The 18,223-nt window shown below is 38.8% G+C and overlaps 1 protein-coding gene, 1 long non-coding RNA gene and 1 pseudogene across 3 annotated transcripts; 2 read left to right on the top strand and 1 right to left on the bottom strand.

The window, feature by feature from the left end:
* Nucleotides 1-8,515: 8,515 nt before the first annotated feature.
* On the bottom strand, nucleotides 8,516-9,489 carry LOC105028446 (hemoglobin subunit beta). The gene is given in 3 exon segments (NM_001303858.1): nucleotides 8,516-8,753; nucleotides 8,960-9,182; nucleotides 9,337-9,489. Coding segments are annotated over 3 exon segments (447 nt in total). The 5' UTR covers nucleotides 9,429-9,489; the 3' UTR covers nucleotides 8,516-8,621.
* A 1,112-nt stretch (nucleotides 9,490-10,601) lies between these two features.
* LOC105028447 lies at nucleotides 10,602-11,510 on the top strand (annotated as a pseudogene).
* Nucleotides 11,511-12,535: 1,025 nt separating this feature from the next.
* On the top strand, nucleotides 12,536-18,223 carry LOC117595266. 2 transcript variants are annotated; one of them, XR_004576455.1, is made up of 4 exons: nucleotides 12,536-13,477; nucleotides 17,140-17,283; nucleotides 17,367-17,410; nucleotides 17,481-18,223. It is a non-coding gene; the product is annotated as an uncharacterized LOC117595266 (long non-coding RNA). The 2 variants fall into 2 exon arrangements; XR_004576454.1 differs by having other exon boundaries at nucleotides 17,367-18,223.

The following is an 18,223-nucleotide window of genomic DNA, read 5'->3' as shown; positions in this document are numbered from 1 at the left end:
GATCAATTATAGTAGCTCTGAGACTACAGCTCTTGATCTTCCTCTTATTCTTCTTCCACCACGCATACGTATTCCTCACCACCTCCTAGCCACTCTTCTTCCTCTTTCAGCCACTTGTCTATTTCTGGCTGGGTCCATTTTCTGGCTGGGTCCACATCACAATGCAAAACTACTCAGCAGTTGTCTCCTTTTGTAATGAAATTGAAAGAGTAACAACTGTGTAGATGTTCATCTACAATGAGAATCAGCTGTGGTTGGTCCAATTGTCCAATTGTTTTTATAGCATCTAATTTTAAGATTTAAAATATATTTCATTACAATATTACTGTAGAATTGTTGCAAATTGCTGTCTTATTCAGTTTTGTATTATGTTATTGTTTTGAACATAAGTTTAACAGTTTTGAAAACTATATGTAAGCATGTGCAAATTGGGCTGTAAGTACACAGAGTTTTGGCGGTTGTTGTGTCGAAGTGAGAAAATAATTAATGTAATTTGAAAGATGTAGTCATTGAATGCATTTTGTGCCAAAGTAATGATAATTGATCCTCAGTTTAGCCCACTTATACTTCTGTTGTGCTCACTGTGTGAAGAGTTTAGAAAAAGTGACCAAAGTATTGGGAAATGTGTCCTAGCGACTGTAAAAAACTGTAATAACACTGATAATCTCCTTATCATGACACCTGTCAGTGGGTGGGATATATTAGGCAGCAAGTGAACATTCTGTCCTCAAAGATGATGTGTTAGAAGCAGGATAAATGGGCAAGCGTAAGGATCTGAGTGACTTTGACAAGGGCCAAATTGTGATGGCTAGATGACTGGGTCAGAGCATCTCCAAAACTGCAGCCCTTGTGGGGTGTTCCCGGTCTGCAGTGGTCAGTACCGGTCAGTACCTGTCAAAAGTATCAAAAGTGGTCCAAGAAGGGAAAAGCGGTGAACCAGCGACAGGGTCATGGGCGGCCAAGGCTCATTGATGCACATGGGGAGTGAAGGCTGGCCCATGTGGTCCGTTCCAACAGACAAGCTGTAGCTCAAATAGCTGAGTTAATGCTGGTACTGACAGAAAGGTGTCAGAAAACACAGTGCATCGCAGTTTGTTGCGTATGGGGCTGCATAGCCGCAGACTAGTCAGGGTGCCCATGCTGACCCCTGTCCACTGCCAAAAGTGCCTACAATGGATACGTGAGCATCAGAACTCGATCAGAGAGTGTTGTGGAAATTTCTCTAACCAATGTATTCTCACTGATTAAAGGACTGAGAGCCCCTTATTCAAGTTAGAAAAGGAATGTGGGGGATCTGGTATTTGCCTAGGGGGCATCTATTGTCTGTCCAGATACTGTAAGAACTCTTACAATTGAAGAAGTTACCTATGGGGGGAAGGAGAGCTTGTCCTTTGTGTGAAGCTTAGGTAAATACAACAGTAAACATTATGGCAGGAAGGATAAGGTGGGGGGACAGCCCGCCCTTTGGGGTAAACAGATGGCAGCATCTTACCACACCCCTTTTTCTATGTAATAAATACTGTTGAAATTATGTTTTGAGTCAGAGACTCCTCAGATGATAATGCCTGTAAGCGTTTGACGCATCTCTCTCATTTGCAAATGATTTAATAAATGAACTGTTAATTTGTGCCAAGAGTATTTTGTCTCTGTACTTCCTTCTAAAAGAGTTCTGATTGATAAAATCACAGTCACAAAAGCAATGGAAGAAGGTGGCCTGGTCTGATGAATCACATTTCATTTTACATTATGTGGATGGCCAGGTGCGTGTATGTCACTTGGAAATGGCATCAGGATGCACTATGGGAAGGAGGCAAGACGGCGGAGGCAGTGTGATGCTTTGGGCATTGTTCTGCTGGGAAACCTTGGGTCCTGTCATTCATGTGGATGTTACTTTGACACATACCACCTATCTGAGCATTGTTGCAGACCATGTGCACCCTCTAATGGCAACCGTATTCCCTGATGGCATTGGCCTCTTTAGGCAGGATAATGTGCCCTGCCACAACGCAAAAATGGTTCAGGAATGGTTTAAGGAACACAACAATGAGTTCAAGGTGTTGACTTGGTCACCAAATTCCCCAAATCTCAATTGCCAATTTGATCTAAGAAGGCGCCACCTCGCAATTTACAGGATCTGCTGCTAATGTCTTGGTGCCAAATAGCACAGCTTGTATTCAGAGGTATAGTGGGGTCCATGCCCCGACGGGTCAGGATGTTTTGGCATCAAAATGGGGACCTAGACAATATTAGGGAGGTGGTCATAAAGTTATGGCTGATCGGTGTACATACATACAGCTCTTGAAAAAATTAAGAGACCACTCCTAATTTTCTTACATCTGCATCTCTACATGTATGGCAGCCATTCCATTCCAGTGTCTGTTAAACAGGCACAACTAATTTTACTTATTGAGGTACTGATTAGGTGATTACCTGAACCAAATTTAATTTAACGAGGAGAAGTATAAAAACCACTGCTACGGTCATCACTATCCTTTTGCAATAGGACCAGCTGGATGACAAAAACAGTGCAAGTATTACCTCAAAGGTAATTACAATAAAATAATATTGTAATTAAAATAATAACTATTTGGCTTTACTGGCAGAGGGATACAGGGAGCCTCAGGTTGCTTCCATCCTGAAAATTTCAAAGACGGCAGTTCATAAGAACAAGGACAGAGCAACAGACATTGGGGACAACAAAGCTACAGACTGGCAGAGGGCAACCTGGAGAGGCCTACAAGCCACAGTGTCTCGCACCCACTGTCACATTTGGTGGAAGATCGTTGATGATCTGGGATGCTTCAGCAAGGCTGGAATCATGCAGATTTGTCTTTGTGAAGGACGCATGAATCAAGCCAAGTATAAGGTTATCCTGGAAGAACCTGCTTCCTTCTGCTCTGACAGTGTTCCCCAACTCTGAGAATTGGTTTTTCAAGCAGGACAATGCTCCATGCCACACAGTCAGGTCAATCAAGGTGTGGTTGGAGGACCACCAGATCAAGATCCTGTCATGGCCAACCCAATCTCCAGACCTGAACCCCATTGAAAACCTTTGGAATTTGATCAAAAGGAAGATGGATGGTCACAAGCCATCAAACAAAGCCGAGCTACTTGAAATGTTGTGCCAGGAATGGGATAAAGTCGCTCAACAGCAATGTGACAGACTGGTGAAGAGCATGCCAAGACGCATGGAAGCTGTGATAAAAAATCAGAGTTATTCCACCAAATATTAATTTCTGAACACTTCCTAAGTTAAAACATTAGTAATTTGTTGTTGAAAAATGAAAATGAATTTGTTTTCTTTGCATTATTTGAGGTCTGAAAACAATGCAAGTTGTTGTTTTCTACAAATAAATACTCTAAATGACAATATTTTTATTTGGAATTTGGGAGTAATATTGTCAGTAGTTTATATAATAAAACAAAACTGCTAATTTTACTCAAACACATTCCTATGAATAGTAAAACCAGAGAAACTGATCATTTTGCAGTTGTGTCTTAATTTCTTCCAGAGCTGTATGTATATACATCGATCAGCCATAACAATATTACATATCATTATCCAAGTCTACCTTAAAGAGAGGACTTAACGAGAGCAAATACAGAGGGTTCAGCACAAGGTAAAAACCATTCATAAGCCTCAAGAATAGAAAGACCAGATTAGACTTTTGCCAGAAAACTTCTAAAGCCAGAACAGGTTTGCTTTTTTCATCTGTAAAACACAGTGGAAGCAGTGTGATGGCATGGGTATGCATGGCTTCCAGTGGCACTGGGTCACCAGTGTTTACTGATGATGTGACAGAAGACAAAAGCAGCCTAATTAATTCTTTGCTCAGATTCAGCCAAATTCAGTGGAATTGATTGGACAGCGCTTCACTTTACAGATGGACAATGAGCAAAAACATACTGCGAAAGCAACCCAGCATTTGGTAATGTACATCATTCCAGACTTCAAGTTGTCATTGCCTGCAAAAGATTCTTGAGAAAGTATTAAAAATTAACATTTGATTTATGATTGAGCCCCTGAAATAAGGGGACTGTATATGAAAATGGTTGCATTTCCTAAACGTTTAATAAAATAATTTTGTTCAACCCTTTGAATTAAAGCTGAAAGTCTGCACTTCAATTGCATCTAAGTTGTTTAATTTCAAATCCATTGTGGTGGCGTACAGACCTAAAATTATGAAATTTGTGTCAGTGTCCAAATATTTCCGGACCCAACTATTTTCGGGGGGCTTTATTCTCCGCAATCTCCGAATACCCCATAATAAAAACCGATCAGTCCCAAATCCGTTTTTTCTTTGGTCACTATCACTAACGAGAAACGACTTGCTATCCGATTATAAGGTATTGCATATATAAACCAAACCGTTTATCTAGGTGGGTAAAATTTTAATAATCACAAATGACAGCCCCTGCACATGGACGATCGATCCAATCCGAGACTTGCAATGCTTATCGTGTGTCAGCAATGCTTTGGCAAACAAGCGAAAGTAGGTGGAGTTGAATTTGCACTATGAATGGTTCTGAGACAAAAAAGAAAAATCCTTTAACAGCGACAAAGAAAACATTTACGGTGCTTAACATATCAAATTATTCCCACTTGACACGCTTTGAAAACCCTAATTATTTGCAATGACCCAATTCTAAATTTGCAGATGCCTTGCCAAAAATAGTTTAAATATTTTAGGCAGAATTCTTTCGGCAGCCTATGCGAAATATTCTAAATTACGATGTAATTTTAAAAGTATGCTGTATATTTGCAAATGGAAATATGTAATGCATATGAGTTTTATATTGTCAAATTCAATTGTAGACAAGTAAATCCACCTCTAACGAATCATTTAGAAGACAAGTTACCTTTAATAAATGCCCCCTCGTGTTCAATTAAAATGTAAGGATGATTATGACTCAAATGATGACCAAGTAAAGGTCAGAGAGGAAAGCCGAGGGCATACCAGGGCACGGGTACACACCCATCTGCAAATAGTACATTAACTTCCTTCTTATCACATTTAAAGTCTTGAAATTAATGGCTTAAAAATGGGCGGAAACGGTCTGAATACCCTGATAAAAAGAAAAGCATCATTTTGTCATAGATATGAAACTGTACCAAATTCTGGGTCGGGATTAGCTGGAAAATTTTCATGTTTGTAAATGTGTATCTTATTTTGAATAATTTCACCCATAACTTATTATTTTATCAGTTGTATCAGTCAAACCTGTTTTGAAATGTTTTTTACTGTTAGGATTGATAATGGAAACATATCCTGTTATTGTGCAATAAACAACAATCATCACATTCAAGAAACTACTAAAGTTATTAAATTTAATTAAAAAATGTATTACATCTTCGTACTAGACTTTAAATATCTTTGTCTTCACAGTTTATTTTGAGATAAGTTTCCATCTATAGATGTTCCAGAGATAGTAATATGATCAACAAACTTTCAACAAACTCTCTGTTGATAAGAAACTGCTTGCTAAGTTTATGTTTATAATAAGGTTTTGGGTAATGGTTTGGGTTAGGGTTATGATAAAGGTTAGGGTTAAGGTAAGGGTTAAGGTTAGTAGAAAGTTAGTTAAAATGTTAATGATTTTCAGTAGATCGTCTGTGAGCGGTATACAGAAACAATTTTAAGTCATTCAAAATCAATTGTTGCTGTGAAACAAATGCAGAATTTCTTGAATGTAACTTTTTGTTTAATCATATTTTGGAGATTAATTAAAACTGTTTGTTTATTGAAATATTTGGAATTGTGTTGGGTAATTAAATGGTAAAATTATTCATTTAATTATAAGTCTTATAAATCAGACCTAGATCTTGTACAGTGGGAAGAACAAGTATTTGATACACTGCTGATTTTCTAGGTTTTCCTACTTACAAAGCATGTAGAGGTCTGTAAAACAAAAATCCAGAAAATCACATTGTATGATTTTTGAGTAATTTATTAGAATTTTTGAATTAATTAATTAATGCAACAGGGATTTTGGCCCACTCCTCCATAAAGACCTTCTCCAGATACCTCAGGTTTCAGGGCTGTCGCTGGGCAATACAGACTTTCAGCTCCCTCCAAAGATTTTTCTATTGGGTTCAGATCTGGAGGCTGGCTAGGCCACTCCAGGACCATAAGATGCTTTTCTGATGTATCAAATACTTATGTCATGCAATAAAATTCTAATAAATTAATTAAAAATCATACAATGGGATTTTCTGGATTTTAGTTGTAGATTCCGTCACTCACAGTTGAAGAGTACCTATGATAAAAATACAGACGTCTAAATGCTTTGTAAGGGGAAAACCTGCAAAATCAGCAGTGTATCAAATACTTGTTCTCCCCACTGTATGTTGTATATGGTATATATTTGTTTCTAGAATTTTGGAACTTGCAACTAAATTCTATCCCACATTACATTTTACGTTTCAAATACTTTTATCTAGAGCAACAGTGTCACACTTACAATTACAATTCACACAGTAGCGTCACAGATTATGACGAAAATACAAAAATGCACAAATTGAATCCACAAATTTAGCACATTTTTTGTGACTAAGAGAAAATGTACCAAAGAAACTACTAATGAAAAGTCATTTGTTAATCTAATGTGTTCATAACTGTTTTATTTACTCAATTGCTTCACTTTGAAGTGGTAGGGATACTTCATGCTGTTAATGCATGTGTACTGAAGCTGCTTACAAGAGGGCTACTCCATCAAGCATGGATCTTGCATTTTGTTAGGATGTTTTTTTGGTCAACGGTGCTGTATGTGTGAATAGATAACAACCAGGGACCAAATGACTCTGTGTGGTGGTCTAGAAGAGGAGGAATAATATCCATGAACTGTGAACCATCCCTCTCGTTTTTACTGGGCGCCCTGTAGAGGATCAGAAAACATTAGCTTCTACGATTTGTGAGTGAGGGAATTCTCAGGTTGGCTTACTAGCCAACCGTTTTCACCCAAAGACTATGTAATTAAAAGATGCTACTCCACATGCTGCTGTTACTTCCTTCCAATTCCAATTACTCAAGCATTCATACTCTTTTACCTTTCACTTAAAATACCCTTAAAAATAAAAGTTCCCGACCATTAAGGTTCGACATGTTTTTGACATAATGAGGCCTCTGCACGACATAGGAATGCAACATTTTCTAAAACATCTCTAAGCCTTTCCAATTTCCACAAGGAAGCTTATGTGACTACAGCACTATCAGATCAATCACAGGGATTAGTCTTTATGAAATTCAAAAAGCAGGCCTGAAATGGAAAATGTTCATTAGGGTATTTTGACATTGATTTGATTGTGGCCTGTGGGTCACTCAGAGACGCACAGATCATTCACCCACATGGAAAACGATGCTTCTCTGCAGTGACCTTAGGGGTTAGATATGCTGATGTCCTGGTGCTAAAAGAAGTTCAGGATTCACAGGAGACAACAACCTCACTACATGTTTTCAGGTTAGTTTTAACCTTTCACAAGCTGAAGCTCAAATAAACCCTTTAAGGGGCATGTATTCCTTCACACTGCTTTAATTCAGGTTTCCCTGCACAGTAAACATTCTCAGAATAAAGGTTCTTAAATGGACTTTGGCAGTCCCTTTATAGGCAACCTTTTAATGGATTCAAGGTAGAACCCTTTTATGTAGAACATACTCCAAAAAGGGTTGTATTCACAGAGCATATCTAAAAAAGAGCCAAAAATAAGAGCCAAAAAGGGTTCCATCTGGAAACAAAAATGCTTCTCCTATGAGCACAGCCCACCCAGTTCAACCTTTTTTCTGGGGGGAATGAAGTCTTCATGCAGTAAAGAACTGAATTCTGTTTGGGATCTAGGGAGATGATTAACTGTTGACTGAGTCTCTGCATAACTTCAAGGAGAATTTCTTAAATTACATTCGTGAGTCAGCTATCCAGTACATAAACGAGCACTCTATGCATGCTCTACAATCACACCAGCGGTTTCAACAAAGCACCATCTAAGAAATGTAAACTACACTGCAGAGTTTACAGAAATTATTGAAATATGTGAACGAAACATGTATAGTAAAGGAAACTGCTCTTTTTTTGACATCACATACAAAACTAGTCTTCAATTCCCTGAATGTAACAGTAATCTGTTACTTAATTAAATTCAGTCTATCAGAGATTGGAAGGCACCCTATCTGGGTATCCAGTGTCTGCTGAAAGCTGAGTCTTGTCTTTCCAGCGGTGCCTTCCAATCTCTGGTGTGAAATCTACCATGTTGGTATTACACATCAACTATTATATACTTAATTGGGAAAAATGTGTGTACAGTATACTTCTGATTCATTAAAATAGCAGTGCAGGGTTTTGTTTCACCAGGTCCCCATATTTTACAATGGATACACCCCCTCCCTGAAAAACAGAAACAACTCCTAAACCACAGTTATTACCATACTATTGCGCTGTGGCACCCGGGCTACTGGCCAGCTATGAGATGATGTATGGAAAAGACGGATATCTTAATGTAAAAAAATACTCCAGAAAGATACATTATTTTATATCGGTTTTATTATTTCAATATTCGGAGATATGACCAGCTTCAACCTACATGACTAGACTTGGTGTTTCCTCCCTCCATATTGCTGTCGAGTGCCACTCTAGTGGTATTGTCTGCCGAGAGCCGAAACAACAACAGCCAGGAACTTATGAAAGGCTTCATGAGCGTCAGCATTGAAAACTTCAGGCCCGAGCTTGGCAGCCACGCACACGGTGATGCATTCCGCGAGGAGCTGTGGAAAGGAACGGCGTAAGAACCACATGGATAATTAAATACTGTAATATATTGGCTCATAACGCTTTATAGTGTAAGTCATAGATTGTGTTCCCCTAATTATCTCACAGGCTAGCTGTTCATTTCTCAAAGTCAATATATCACTACGCACAAGTGTACCATTAGAACGTCTGTGTATTATTTTTTCTCATTCTTAGTACTCACCCTGAAATTGTCGGGATCCACGTGCAGTTTCTCGGAGTGCTTCACACTGAGAGCAGCGTAAGTGTTCTTGATGTCATCCAGGTTCTGAATAGCTTTGTCCAGACCGTGTATCACGGTCCTCCCATGCTTAGCCACGTTGGGGTTACCCATGATGGCAGCGGGTGTGGACAGGTTACCGAATGAGCTGAAGTACCTCTGAGTCCAAGGAAACACGATCAGACATCTGAAAGTAAATAAAACAGTCTGCTTTAATATCTACTTCACAGTCAATAGGTTTGACTCTGAGCCGCATCAAAAGTTAATAATACGATATGTAAGCAACTAGTGCTATATTACCATGTAATTATTTATATATAATATTTTTGATAAACATCTACCTGGCAAAGGCCTGGTGTCCGATCTCATCCACACCGATCTTTCCCCAAAGGCCAACGATGGCATTGCGTTCAGCCGTTGTCCAGACGACCATGTTGACGTTTTTTCAGCGATTTCCGTTAGTAATACCAAAATGTTCCAAAGGATTCCTGTGCTTGGTTTCACATGGGGATGTCCAATTTATCGATGTTCGTTGTCGCCGCCCTAAAAAGAACCGAACAAATGATTGGATGAATGTTTTATGTGGGCAAGGTCATTGAGTGTGGCGCGTATCCAGATTGTGCCAATTTCATCAACTGTTAAGATAATGCTTGGTCATTCAGGCGTAGCCAAAGTGAAATGATTAAAGATGGGAAAAGTCGTGATAAATGCTTCTGCGCTATAGGAAATGGGGTTCCAAAAGAATAACACAGCAAGTGCAGACAATTTGGGAATCGAAACAATTTCAGTAATTTAAAGGCAAAACAGCATATATCGGATCTTTTAATAAGTCCAATGTTTTCCTGATTATTACAATAATCAAATACATTTCAATAGTATCTGTAAAAATAAGGAAGTCCGTTTATAATATAGTCTCGTTTGAAAAGGAAAGCATGTTACATTCGTACTAAAGCTTTTGACAACAATAAACAACAATACAATAATGATATGATATATCTTTATATTAAGATGGCCACACTTGACTCAAATGTCAGTTGAGAAAAAGTCTGTTTCATAGGCTAGCCTTTATCAGGGGAATGACAATACATTCTGGACACTAACTTGGAAATTTGCCCATTTGAAGTCCTTTTTAATACAATTCATATTGTTCTAATGTTTTGTGATAGACAACAAGAAAAGACATTTGCATTAATTTGTCCCAGTATGTATAGGACTATACATGTGAATTTAATTTAAGTTGTCAATCAAGTCATATCAACCTGTTGTATAGCCAGATTAGCGTCGAGCTTCTTGCCAGTGAGATGGTGGCAATATTAGACCTTCAAAATAAACCTCAATTGTATAGATAATATTTTGAAATATGCTTACGTTTTTTTATAAACAGTTGAAGCATATACATGCACGCATTTTTTAAATAAATGACATTAGGCCAATAGCAAACTGTCATCTTTTCCCCATTACACAAGTTGGCTCACTTCCATAATTAAGGTATAGAACAACATGAATCATGCCTTGGAAAATGCCCAATCAGAGGAGGAGCTAATATTGTATTAGGGTGTGTCTTCCTTTGTACCTGAATAAAACAGCGTCTTGGTTTTTAATTCTTACTAGATTATTTTCGTAACGTCCTCATTTAAGTGAAGAAACAGACAAAACGCAGCTATGAGTCTGTCAGCCAATGACAAGGCCAACGTGACCGCAATCTGGGGCAAGATCCTTCCTAAATCCGATGAAATTGGAGAACAGGCTTTAGTCAGGTAATTATATAATAATGTATAAAACATTGTATACTATGTGTTAGAATGAGCAATGCCTCAAACAATGTAATGGATGCTCTGAATTCAGTGCCCTGGGACGCGATGCCATATTGACATTCAGGCACTTAAGCTTATTTATTTATTAAAGGACTTAATAATGCAATATATTAATATAAGCGTTAGACAATTATTCAGGACGGAGGACAATGTTAGGTAGCCCCAGTTTGTAAATGAAGATTTTGTCTTAACTGATTCTAATGTCGTGGCAAGGATGCTCATCGTCTACCCCCAGACCAAGACATACTTCTCCCACTGGGCTGACCTGAGTCCCGGATCCGTTCAAGTGAAGAAGCACGGCGACACCATCATGAACAAGATAGATGAGTGTGTTAGCCACATGGATGACCTCGTGCTTCTTGTCCAGACTCAGTGAACTGCACGCCTCCAACCTGAGAGTGGACCCCGCCAATTTTAAGGTGAAATAGGAAAAAACTGTGTTGGTGAAATGGCCTTATGTATTTTATTTCGTTTCGTAGATCCTGGCTCACTGCCTGATTGTGGCTGTTGCCACCTACTTACCCAACGACTTCACCCCAGATATCCATCTGTCCGTGGACAAGTTCCTGCAGCAAGTTGCTCTGGCCCTGGCCGAGAAATACCGCTAAACGGTCTAAAGTCTGTCAGTCACATAATGTCCTTGCAATGGGGACATACTGACAATTAATCTAAAATAAACGTAATATATTTATTATTTTGGATTTTGCATTTTATCTGTGTCTTTTGTGAGTTAAATTGTAGACTAAAAGGAAACCATTTTCTTTGTATTAAGAAAACCGAATAACATTTGAACGTAGCCTATAAATGCTGTGTGTTCATTTGAAAATAATATATATGATGGCTGACAAACATAATCAAGAATCAAAAACTAAAATACCGATAGAAAGTCTATAAACCCCCTGGATGATACGACTGCATTTTCTTATTGTTTCATGATTTTGAAGTAAAAATGTTCCCCCTCTTATCCAAACACCATACTCCACACTTTTTTCTATTGTGAAATAAAACTCTATATTAAAAAATACACAATTTAAATAGCATACATTAGTAAGTCTTAGTTAATATTTGGTGGGAGCACTTTTAGCGGAAATACTTGTTAGTAGGGAAGGTACAGGGTGACGTTCACTTGGGCATGCGCCAAACGTAACTATTTGCTTTTCTGCTAAAATGTTGCATTTTTATTTAGTCAGACCATACAACTTTTTGCGAAAATCCAGAATCTCCTGAATGTTTTTCACATACTTCAAAGTTACTTCCTACCATACAGTATCCACATAGTTTATATATTAAAATCATAGCCTATAAAGCTTTTCTTATATCAAAGATGAGTATCCTCGCGCAGCCACCTAATCCCGCGAGTATACATCTCCCGCGAGGTCAACGTTACCATAGATAACAGATATATCCATAGACATAGACAAAAGAGTAGACGCCGCATCGAGCGCTACTGCCTACTGGCGCTGACGAGCCGTGGGGCCGCCATCTTGGACCGGTCAGCCGCTCCTTTCAGTGTAATCTGTTTTGGCAGGTGAAATGAGCTGTCAGCGCATTTAATTAATCATACCTCAGTGAATACCTTACTGATTTTCACGCAGTGTTTTTTTGCTGCAAAGGTCATACATGTAGCTATGATACAGGAAACATGGTTCGGCATATTTTAATATTCATAGTGGGCTTAACAGAAATAGAACATTCTGATATATGATATAAAGTGACCAGGCGTCCGAGATCAAAACTGGGAACATAATCCCCAAAAAGGGAGAAAAACAGGGACATTTCCAGTTTGACTATCATTCTGATTGAAACACCTAATGTGTAAATAGTGGCAGTAAAGTCATACACACACGGGTCCCAGTACTCTGTCTAAAATAGCAGGATGAAATGAAAAGTGACAGTTTTTTTTTTAAACTGCACATTTACTTTTAAGACAAAGTGGGTGAAGAAGATCTGAGAAGATGTGTGGTTTCCACCATGAGATGTGATAGTATGAGGGTGCTTTGTTAGTTTAGATTAGATTAAACTTTATTTTCACAATCAACCAGCATGGCTAGCACAGCATTTTACACCAATATGCCACCCCATCTGGTTTGAACTTAGTGGGATTATCATTTGTTTTTCAACAGGACAATGACACAAAACACACCTTTAGGCTGTGCAAGAGCAATTTGACTAAGGGGTGTGATGGTACTGCATCAGATGACCAGGTCAACACAATCACCCAAAGTGCTGATGGATCGATAATAAAATGTTCCTAGCTTTATATAAATGCAGAATTCTTAAACACATAGACTGGGCAATATCTGCCCATTCATCCTTGCTGAATTGTTCAAGCTCAGTCAAATTGCATGATTTAAGGACTACACTAAACAAGTCTTTCCTCAGATTTGTGATGGGATTTAGGTACGGGCTCTTACTAGGCCACTCAAGGACATTCACCTTCTTGTCTTTCAGCCTCTGTACTGTAGCTTTGGCTGTGTGCTTTGGGTTTTTTCAAGATGAAATGTGAACTATCTTCGCAGTTTTAACTTCCTGGCATATGGCTGCAGGTTCTCCTCCAGAATCTGTGGATATTTTGTACTGTCCATTTACCCTTCCATCCTGACAAGTGCTCCAGTCCCTGCTGAAGAGAAACACCCCCACAACAGAAAGCTGCCGTGCTTCAGTGTAGGTAAGGTGATTTTTGGGTGGAAAGATGTAATGGGTTTTCGCCAGATGTATTGTTTCGCATTCCAGCCAAAAAGCGACATTTTCTTCTCATCTGAACAGAGCACCTTTAGACACTTGGACACACTCAAACTCTATCACACTTCTGCGCAACTGAACTGGTTGTGGACTTATTTGTAAAGCTGAACTGCTCGTGGTTCCTTAGATGCACGCACAGCATTCAACCATCAAAGCGAGTGGTTCGTGCGCGCTCTTCCCGCGGTTCGGTTGGTGAACAGTGGTCGTTATGGAAACAGTGCCCCTCAACTAAAGTTGGCGGGACTGGGGGAAAGTTCGGTAGAGGGGAGGGGAACAGGACAGCCTTTTGCACACCCTCCCCTTTTTGGGGGAAATGTAACTTGGTTATTGTGGTTTGTTAGCAACATAATACATTTTGAAAGGAGGTGGTGACTTTGGTATACCCACTGTAGAAATATATAATGTGTGTATAGTTTTGATGTCTTCACTATTATTCTACAAATACTGTTGAATGAGTAGGTGTGTACAAACTGGTTCCTACATTTATAGAGATGCAATGACATACACCATATCAAGTCTCTGAGCAGTGCACGCATATCCCTCGATTGTTCCTTGATTCACGGCTTGGTACCTCTCGAACATGCCGGTGTAAATTCAAAGGAAGGAAATTATTAAGCAAACCAAGATCAGTTTATCTTGTGCTATTCATCTTCTCTCTTGAAGTAAACAAGCCCACAATTCCGACAGAATTGTCTTCACACTTGCAAAACCCCAGGGGAGCTCTATCTGCAGTGTGGCGCAACGGAAGTTGGCGTCTCGAGCTAAGGATATCTGCAAACTTGGTTAATTTAACAGAATAATATAATCCCCGTAAAACCCCCCGTATTTGGTTCTTAAAAACCGGTAACATAAAAATACTAGAGAATGCTATTCAAATGTATGCATTTTCCCAATGTTTTATTGCAATATGGCTTAACAATTGCAAAATCATTAGGAGTCAAAGAGATATGTTAAAGTGTAATATTCTTAAACTAAATTTCTTATTTCAAATATAATATCTTTCAGTGCAAAATTGTGTTAATAAATGAACAACGACTACAAGAGAACCTTTCAATAAGAAAAGTAGAGTTTCAAGAAGTTTTGTTAATATTGTGATTGCAACCCAATATAAAGTGATGGTCACCAAAATAAGAGACGAAGACATGAGTAATTCAGTTCCGTATAGAAATGGGTCTTTTAAGAAGTAGTTTTGATCAATCGATGTTTAATGTTGGCCAACACTCATCCTAGTGTTGTGGGCCAAGCTCTGGAGTGATGACCTGCACGTTCAAGTTAGAATAATATAATATACAGTAGGCTAAACGTGAATAGTAGTTACATCAAACCATTCAAAACATTAAATGTTTTCGTTCGCTTCAGCCCTATTAAAATTACAGAGGAAATCGCTATGTATTTGATTAATTCGGATAATTCCAATTCCGGCAAACAATTTGGCACAGTTTCTTATCCATGCCAAAAGTAAGGCTTATTCTTTATCAGGGTATTCAGGCCGTTTCCGCCCATTTTAGGTGCTTAATATCAACACATTACATGAGATAAGTAAGAATGTCATGTACTTAGATGCAGATGGGTGTGTAGCCTACTTACGTCCTTACATGACCTGTCTTTTTCTATGAGCTTTTGTCGACCATCATTTGAAGATGAATCAAATTTGACATTTGGAATAACATGAAATGTAATCGATGTAATACACGTTTAATATATCATCCCGAAAAACTGTTTTCCAATTTCATGCAGGTCTTTGAAGGCGGATTAGTCTACTATTTAATTTGCCACAGTATAGGCATATATATTATCGATCTTTATTATCAAACATATATTTACGAAATTTGTAGAACTATCCTTGAACATTTTAGATAGGTAGATTATTTTTTCTATAATTTCCAAATAGGCCTATTTTGTTTCACTTATTTTAATAAAATAATTTAAAGAAATTGTTAAATGGTTGACATCTCTGTTGCGTAACTGATGTCTATTCATGTTATACAGTATCCTGGTCAGAAGACGAAAATGTAAGGTACAAAAAGGAACTGTTTATTTATTCAACAATAAATATTTTTGCAAACATAGCCCTGTAACCTCTTATGAAGGGGCGTTTTGAAATTCGGACCTAGTATTTGATGAAAGCCGAGATATCTGTTCCGCTCTTGTATTTTGACCAACAAGGTTGCATTCCGGGGGGGGGGGTAAGTTTATAAGCTGGGCGTGTCTGCCTCCATAATATAAATAGATCTAGTTCTATAGAAAGTTATTTTAGGTATCAAATCAAAAAGGAAAAAGAGATGTCCTGACTTCGCAGGACATCTCTGATTAAGGCATTCTAGTGAAATGCAATCAGCGCTGAGGGTTACGTATAAGCCTATTTTCTTTTTTTAAACACTGTGCTTAGCATGATGACTGCAGGACATTTGCTTGCCCTGGCTGTTTTAAACATGAATACCTTGAGAATACCTAAAATACCTTGAGAGGAATATGCTCATATGATGCGCGTACTGTTTAGAAGGCACACAATCCTGTGAATTCACTTCCGATGTGCACAGGGCTGCCCTGGCTGACAAAGAGTTCATTTCACACTCTGTTGTTTTGACAAATTAATTACGTTTTGTTAGAGTGCTAATTTCACTTTTCACTATCACACTGTGACGGTGAGGTGACGGACATCTCCTTCATCTCCCGCTTTTCCGGTTTCCTACCATTGTCGAACACATCCCGGACTTGTTTTGTGTCTTGTCTCCAATCATCACTCACACCAGGGGGCTGTTGCACAAAAGTAGAATGAAGAAATCCAGGATAACTGAAAAAGCGCAGCTTGACTAAGTGTGATCCGCTCATCGCGGCTTAATCGGTTGCACGTTTACCGAGCCAGGATGAGAAGGTGAAGCTATGTCAAGCCAGGTGTACATAGTCGGGATAAGTGCACGTCCACGGCTTTCTTAAATAGACCACGGTATCGATCACAGATTTACTGATGCAGAGATGGAGAAGACGCGTGCGACATATTTTCCACCCGCTGAGCAGCAACTAATTATGCAAAGTTATGAGGAGGTAAAGCATATAATATGCAGAAAAGGAAATACGGCTGCTGTTATTTAACAGAGAGAAAAAGCCTGGCAGACAATAGCGGACCGACTGAATGCGTAAGGATTTAAAAATATCTACTTACTAACAAAGTTGTACACTCTGTTTTAATTGCTTTTAATATGCTTGTTTTATGTGTTGGTTTCAGTGCTGTATTTCGTTGTGTGCTAAATGTGCTGGTTGTACTGTAAAGTGTCTTTGAGTAGCCTAACATGTAAAGCACAATATAAATAACATTTTATAATTCAGCCTCCTTTGCCATAAAAGTGAGCAGAGGGAATTAATGTTCCTCCGGAAATGTACCCTAAAGACGGCTTAATTTCAAACCCTTATTCACAAAGCGAGAATATGTTTTACAACCATGTGCACAAATCTCTAGAAGCTATGTTTAATTCTATATATCTACCTACAATTAATGTTCATACAGAACAAATGTGACTGGGCAAAAAAGGACCTGGCAACAAGTATAAAAACAGTTTGCAGGCTGGTAAGTGCCTTAATTCTTAACAGTGTGGGGGGCACCAGCTCCAGACTTCACCCCAGCTGAGGAAATGGCCCTTGATTTATACCAAGGAAGGCCTGTGATAGAAGGGATTCAGGGTGGGACAGCTACAGGCTCTGTTCCACCTGCAGAAACTGCCCTCTTCATACAAGGTACATTTTCCAGTACTGCACATCAAACACAATCAACCATTAATGGGCTAATGTGGACTGTCTGACCGTGGTGTGTCTTGCAGTGTCCGGTGACACAGTTACTCTCCTGCCACCAGACGATGATCCAGTGAGTATTATTTATTAAAAGAATATGGCTTGGCACATCCTGTCAATACAAATTCTATTTAATATGGCAGGGGGAAGGGGCTTCTGCAGCATGGGAAGGGGCTGCTGCAGCTGATGATGAGGAGACTGGACTCCAGAAGGCCTGAGGTATCATGTGAATCTTATGGAAATGCCTATTTGGCCCATAATGGTTGACAAGTCAGTGATGAAGCACTCAGAAATGTATGTAACAGGATCCAGACGCAGTACAGTCTGACAGCCAGCCTGGCAACATAGTAAGTATGTAAGTAATGGAAATCTGAATTGTGCACAATTCCTGCTGTGCTAATCAATGGGTGGTTTACAGAATGCACAAACTGTAAGACGTTTGTATACATGACATCTGAACAAGCAAATAGAGCTGGCAGATGCACAGATTGCTGTAAGCAAAAGGACTCCCCAGGATCTGGATCTTGGTATAGAAATCTAGAAGAAAACACTGAGGGAACTGGATCTGGAGATACAGAAACTAGAAAAAGAAGTTAGTGACCACACTGTCAGCACATCTGTAAAACTATGTATTAATCATGTTTTTCTTTTTCTCTCCCAAGCTCCAAACTGACAAGTGACAGCACTAAAATAAAAAGCTTAAGAAGCATTGTGGTGTTCCCTGTGTTATGAATGTATTCTATACTATGCAAAGTTATTGGTTCAGTGAGGTGAGATGAAAATTGAGGTTATGAAACCAAAGTAAGCTACTATAATATCGAATTAAAACATTAGACCTAATTAAGGAGTAACACAAACTATCCTTTATTAGAGAAGGACAAGACAA

Source organism: Esox lucius, chromosome 11 (genome assembly GCF_011004845.1).
Source record: "Esox lucius isolate fEsoLuc1 chromosome 11, fEsoLuc1.pri, whole genome shotgun sequence".
In the NCBI taxonomy this organism is placed as follows: Eukaryota; Metazoa; Chordata; class Actinopteri; order Esociformes; family Esocidae; genus Esox; species Esox lucius.
This window is presented reverse-complemented; position numbering and strand designations above follow the sequence as displayed.